The sequence below is a fragment of the Leucopleurus acutus genome (assembly GCF_964270905.1).
Source record: "Leucopleurus acutus genome assembly, chromosome: 2".
Taxonomy (NCBI): domain Eukaryota; kingdom Metazoa; phylum Chordata; class Mammalia; order Artiodactyla; family Delphinidae; genus Leucopleurus; species Leucopleurus acutus.
In genome coordinates this window covers 76,975,861-76,981,860 of record NC_139143.1, presented here as the reverse complement: position 1 = coordinate 76,981,860, position 6,000 = coordinate 76,975,861, and the positions used below count along the sequence as shown (strand labels likewise).

At 45.0% G+C, this 6,000-nt stretch overlaps 1 protein-coding gene across 1 annotated transcript in view; it reads right to left on the bottom strand.

Annotated features, from left to right (window-relative positions):
• Window positions 1-1,514: 1,514 nt before the first annotated feature.
• The window catches only part of SLAMF6 (SLAM family member 6), a gene marked incomplete at its 5' end in the record, with an annotated part of 29,101 nt that continues 24,615 nt past the window's right edge, over window positions 1,515-6,000 (bottom strand). Inside the window, 3 exons of the mRNA XM_082865774.1 lie at window positions 1,515-1,818; window positions 2,168-2,242; window positions 4,762-4,841. Coding sequence (XP_082721900.1) covers window positions 1,765-1,818; window positions 2,168-2,242; window positions 4,762-4,841 — 209 coding nt within the window. The 3' untranslated portion in view covers window positions 1,515-1,764. The remainder of the gene's footprint in view (window positions 1,819-2,167; window positions 2,243-4,761; window positions 4,842-6,000) is intronic.

Genomic DNA, 6,000 nt, shown 5'->3' with positions numbered 1-6,000 from the left:
AGAAAGAAAGAAAGATAAAAAGGAGCAGTACAATATCAAAGTTAAAAACCAAAATAAAATTAGAAAGATAAAAAATATATTAGGAAAAATAAAAGTTTAATTGAAACAACTGCAACAAGGTAAAATAAAACCACAACAGGAAAAAGAAAAAAAAAAAGGTGGTGGTGGGGAATGAGCCAAAAGTAGAGAACAATAACAAAGTATAAAGAATAAAATAAAATTAGAAAAATAAAAGATTTATTAGGAAAAATGAAAATATAAGAGAATCAACAAGGTAAAACAGAATCCCAATCTAAAAGAAGAAAAAAGAAAAAAAAAAAAACAGCCTTGGCTCTGGGGGTGGAGTTTAGGCAGTGGTGGAACTAAGGCAGGGGCAGAGTTTAGGGTGGGGTGGGACTTAGGCAGGTGGGAGCATGATGTTTGTGTGTGGCCTGGGGCCTAGGCTCAGGACCACATAGCCAGAAAAGGCCCTGGGGGCGGGGTTTAGGCTGGACGATGTTCAAGCATGGGGCGGGGCCTCTGCTTAGGACCTGCATGGAAGGGAAGAGGCAGCACGTAGCAAGGAGGGCCTCTGGAGTGTGGAGTTCCGGAGTTTGGAGGAAGGGCCCTGAGTGAGGGTGTATGGGTGGTGTTTAGGCCCAGCACATTGAAGGGGGTCTCAGAGGGGTCTCCGATTGTAGAGGTAGAGCCCTGGGTGGGGGTGTAGGAACAGGGCTTGAGCTCTGCGGGTAAGGCGGGAGACTCCAAGGGCAGAGGAGTAGGCCAGGGAGCCCAACAAGCTCCCCAGTGCCTAAGTGGACAGGGAAAGCACTGGCCACATTCCCTTCCATTCCTTTGCGCCCCTCCCCCACTGTCACCTCCAGGGTCTCCCCTGTAGCCACTGGACCCCTAACCATGAGTGGGTGCCCCTAGGTGTAGGAACTCCTCCCCTCCCCCAGCCACCCCTCAGGGGTGCCGGTCCTAGAGGTCGGGCCTTTACTTTTGCTCCCCCTTCCCTCCCTCCCTCTCCCTCAGATCCGTATGGCTGGAGGATCCCTAGGTGGGCAGAGGATCAGGCCCAGGATCTCAGCAGGCTCCTGGGGGCCCAAGTGGGCAGGAGAAACCTGGCCACACTCCTTGTTCATCCTTTGCCCTCCCAGTGGTTCCCCAATTTCCCCCTTCGAGCATAGGATCCCTTCCCCTCCTCCAGCCAACCCTCAGGGACGCCAGTCCCCTCTGACCTCCACTTCTTCTACCCCTACACTCCCCCCACACCCTACCTGGTTGCTGGGGGTTCCTCCTGTCCACTTAGGTGTTCATGGTCCCTTACCAGTGCCCAGTAGGTGCCCTAGTTGTGAGGAGATGCGAATTCCGCATCCTCCTAGTATGCCATCTTGACTCCACCCCCGTATCATACGGTTTTTATTCTTCAATTTGTTGATGTGGTGTATCACATCGATTGATTTGCAGATATTGAAATTGATCAATTGATAGTGATCATGGTGTATGATCCTTTTAATGTATTGTTGGATTCGGATTGCTAGTATTTTGTTGAGGATTTTTTCAAGCATGGTATCTGATGTATGCTTTCACTTGGAGCTGATTAGAAATTGTTATTTGGGTCATATGCTGGAGATGATGTTATTCCTTAAATGTTTGACCTAGGTAAGCAGATTCAAGTCTGATAATCCTAGATATTCAAATTCTGTTGTCAGACAGAAACCAAGCTCTGTTCTCTCCCATAGGATTAGAAGATGTGTTGTTCCTGAATTCCTTTGAAGACTTTCAGCAAATTACATGACACTGTGAAGGGCAGTTGTCCTGGAATAGGTGGGCTTTCTGTAATGGAAAAAAGAGAAAAATAAAGTAGGTAAATAGGGACTAGAGTGTCAGGCCACTCCTCATGGATATAGAGGTGGTTTGGAGAGCACTAACAGGCAGTAAGGGATATTGACAGCATAAGCAGGATTAAATTTAAAAAACAAGTAGGTTAAAAACTCAGTTATGTGTGGTGATCCTAATACAAGGTAGCTTCTTGGATATGTTTTGGAGCTGTCCTGAGACTTTCTGTATCCTGCTGATATTTGTGCATCTGTAAAATGGCCCCTTTACTTTTACCATATTTGCAAAGTCATAGGTCTGAGAAGAGAGGTAAGAATGTAAAAAGATGTGCCAATCATAGGCTTACCTCTTGGGACTGTTGAACTTCAGAGTAAATTGTGGTGGAGTCATTGTTTTTCACAGGTTTTGGGATTTCCATTTCCTGTAAAACACAATCATACCAATTTGGCTCACATAAAGAGAAATGTACTCATTCACAGATACAGTAAGTCCCCTACTTATGAGACTTCAAGTTGTGATATTTCAAAGATGTGAACGTGTGTTCACATGTCCAATCATGTAAGTTAGTTCACGTGTCTGGTGTACATTGTCATGTCAAGTGGTTGTGTACTTGACAACAAAGTAAGTGCACAAGCTTTTGTGTACTTACTTTGTGTAGCTTACTAATGAAGACCTGATAGAATTGGAGGCTCAAAGAAAGAAGAGAGACAAGAGGAAGAAGAAGTAATTGAAGAACTGAAGAGATTCACGATACAGGAAATGGAAAGGGGATTTTCTTTATTTGAAGAGGCACTGTTAGTTTTTGAGGCACAGGACGCAAATATAGAACAGTACATGAAGGTTGCCGCAGCCGTTCAGAATGCAATCCAGTGCTACCGTGTCATTTATGGTGAGAAAAAAAAGCTACTACCCAGACATCACAGGATCATTTTTTCAAGAGAATAGTTAAAATTGAATGCAGCAAGGAACCAGAACCTGTGACATCAACATCAGGCATGGGTGAAATTGCAGCTTGCCCTCCACCTCCTATTGCAGGAGATCCTTCAGCTCTGCCATCTCCCATGTCCTCTTCCTCTGCCAGTCAGTAACTCTTCTTGCCTGTTCACTCGATACCAGCCCCTGTAAGCCAGCTCTTGTACCGTATTACTGTACTTTTCAAGGTATTGTACTGTAAGATTAAAAATGTTTTCTTTATTTTTTTTGTTTTTTTGTTTTTTATGTATTATTTTTGTGAAAAGTATTATAAACCTATTACAGTACAGTACAGTACTATATAGCTGATTGTGTTAGTTGGGTATCTAGGTTACTTTTGTTGGACTTAAGAACAAATTGGACTTACGAGCATGCTCTTGGAATGGAACTCATTTGTATGTAAGGGACTTACTGTATATTCTTGGGAAAAGCAGTGTGACAAATGAGGGATAATGTCAAAGTTCTTTAGGAGGAAGGCTAGGGAGTGTCTAGCAAGAGAAGCTGGAAACAAAGCACCACTAGCTCTTAAACCTGTGAAGGATTAGTCACCTTTCCTGAGCCCCAAACAGAAGCACAACACTCCAGCAAACCGGTGGTCTCAAGAACCAGAGAGAGAGAGAAGGGTGACCTTGTTGGCAGTGGTGTGAAGGAAAGAAAACATTCTTGTCCTGCATCCAACTCTACTCTCCTTCCTCTATTTTTAGGAACTAACCTACACACCAGATGGTTATTGTATTACATCTTTTGTCTCAGATCTTTACTACCTATAACTGAAGTTATTGCCTGCTTCATTTTACCCCTGTGATTCTATTTGCCTGGTCATCATGTCACTGGGGTTCTCCTCAAGCATGGGGAACTGGTAGAGCAGGAATATCTTGTCTTAAGAATGGCTCTGCTTGGAATAAAAAGTGTGGCAGTAACAGAAGTCCCCCATCCTCATAGTTTTTGGCATTTTAAATTAACTAAGGCATATTTGGGGTGTTATCAAAACCTCTGAAACTCTCCAAAGTACCATGTTTTGCTAAGCAAAAGTTAACAAACTTGCCGGAGAGTTTCTTTGTTTGTTGAGAGTAATTCATCTTGTCTTCAAGAGGAAATTGGAAAGGCAGTTGAAATATCTGAAGTGAGAGCACTTCTTATTGTTAGCTAGCTTCAGAGTCTACTTTGCAAATACCTGTGAGGGGCTTTGTGAAGGGAGATTTGCTTGTGGAATCCAAGGTTTCTAGCCAGACCATTGTTTCCATCAACTGAAGAATGCTGGCTCTCTTGGCTTATTTTTCAGAAGACATGGAAAATGGCCTCCCAGGATGTGTAGTGTTATTTAGAAATGTACCACCTGCAGGTGCTTTATTTTGCGGTTGATGGGGAATTACTGATGCATGGTGAGGAGTTCCTGATGCCTGACCAAGGCCATCCTGTTATGTTGCTAGAGGGCAGGGGATGATTGAGGACTGCTCATGCCGTTAGTGTCCTCTACTGTTGAGGGATTGCAAATTCTTGCCCCTCTTCCCTCTTGAGAGACTCTTCTGAGCTCCCCTATTTCCCCTACATCCAGGATGAGAAAGCCCCTGATACAGAATCATGCCCTCTGGGGGCTCTCAAGCTTAAATGAACTCTGATCCATCCAGCAACTATTTACTGAGCATCATGCTAAGACATAGGGGAAGAGAGAGGAAGACATAATTTTCACTTCCAGGCAGCTTGTAATTAAGCTGAAGGGACAAGACTCACTGATGCATTAAGCAGTTAGATTAAGCAATGTAAAGCAGGGTATGAGTCAACATTCTACTGAGGTGTGAGCATTGATGTCTAGAAAGGTCCCGCACATAACTCTGCAGTTCTTGTCACTGCCTTTGCTTCTCCTCAATGGTGTATGTCATTTGAATTTAGAAAAGTTTGGTGACAATGTCATGTATAATGACTGTAAAAATAATGACCATGAAGGAGTATAAACCTGAAAGTACTCACCCTCTTTGAATGGGTGACCTGAGCATACACAGTGCTCCCTGGAGAGAAGGAAGCATACTCCACGTTCCTCACAGTCTCTGCTGTTAACACAGGAAGGCACAGTCAGTAGCTGAAGGACTCTGGTCTGCTCTCCCAGGACCTTGTCTACCCCAGGCCATTCTCTGACCCCAGAGAGGCAATTGTTCAAAGCATGGCCCTTCCTTAGGGTTCATTCATTTTTGACAGTCTTTGGAGTTCTGGGTTGAACCAGAACATTCTCAGCCATGTGATCTATTTCTTTTTTTTTTTTTTTTTTGCAGTACGCGGGCCTCTCACTGCTGTGGCCTCTCCCGTTGTGGAGCACAGGCTCCGAATGCGCAGGCTCCGGACGCGCAGGCGCAGCGGCCATGGCTCACGGGCCCAGCCGCTCTGCGGCATGTGGGATCATCCCGGACCAGGGCATAAACCCGTGTCCCCTGCATCGGCAGGCGGACTCTCAACCACTGCGCCACCAGGGAAGCCCCATGTGATCTATTTCTGACCTCATCTCCTCAGGGGCACATGGTCTTGAGCTATCCTAAAGCCTCAGAGTCTCCCTCTGGCTTCACAGGAAGGGAAGCTTCTGGGACCAAATAACACTGCCTACACAGGAGCTAGAGAACCTCACTGGTGAGCATAATGGAGCCAGATTATTTCACATATATAATACTATTAAACTTTTCAGAGCTCCTTAGAGTGGGTTTGATTATATTAGAGATGAGGAACTGGAGGCTCAGAAAGTTTTACAGACTTGGTGCAAACTCACACAGGAAGTGATCAGACAAGAATTTGAATGCATGCCTTCTGACTCCAAACCTCATGCCAGGTCCTCCATGCATGAAGTCATGTATCTCTCACCCATGAAATAAAACTCAATGCCAGTCTGAGTCCAGAGCCTGTGTTTCTGTCTCTATATCATACTTTCTCTTTTGACTGTGTCCACTCAATGCCCAAACCCTGGCTGAAGAGAGTGATGGGGTCAGGCAGTTTGTCTTTGGGCATTTGATGCTGTAATCCTGTCTTTACCCTGCACCTCCTGTTGATAATGGACAGGTCATGAGTCCTTTCACTGGTGCTTAGTCTCTCCATTGGCAGAGTGGGGAATGACCCTAATCCTACCCCAAGAAATTGCATGAGTGACCGGTTTGCATGCTTGTAAGGGACCCTGTAAGTCACACAGGGGACAAACTTGTGCAGTTCCAGGTGTTATCCCCTTGCACC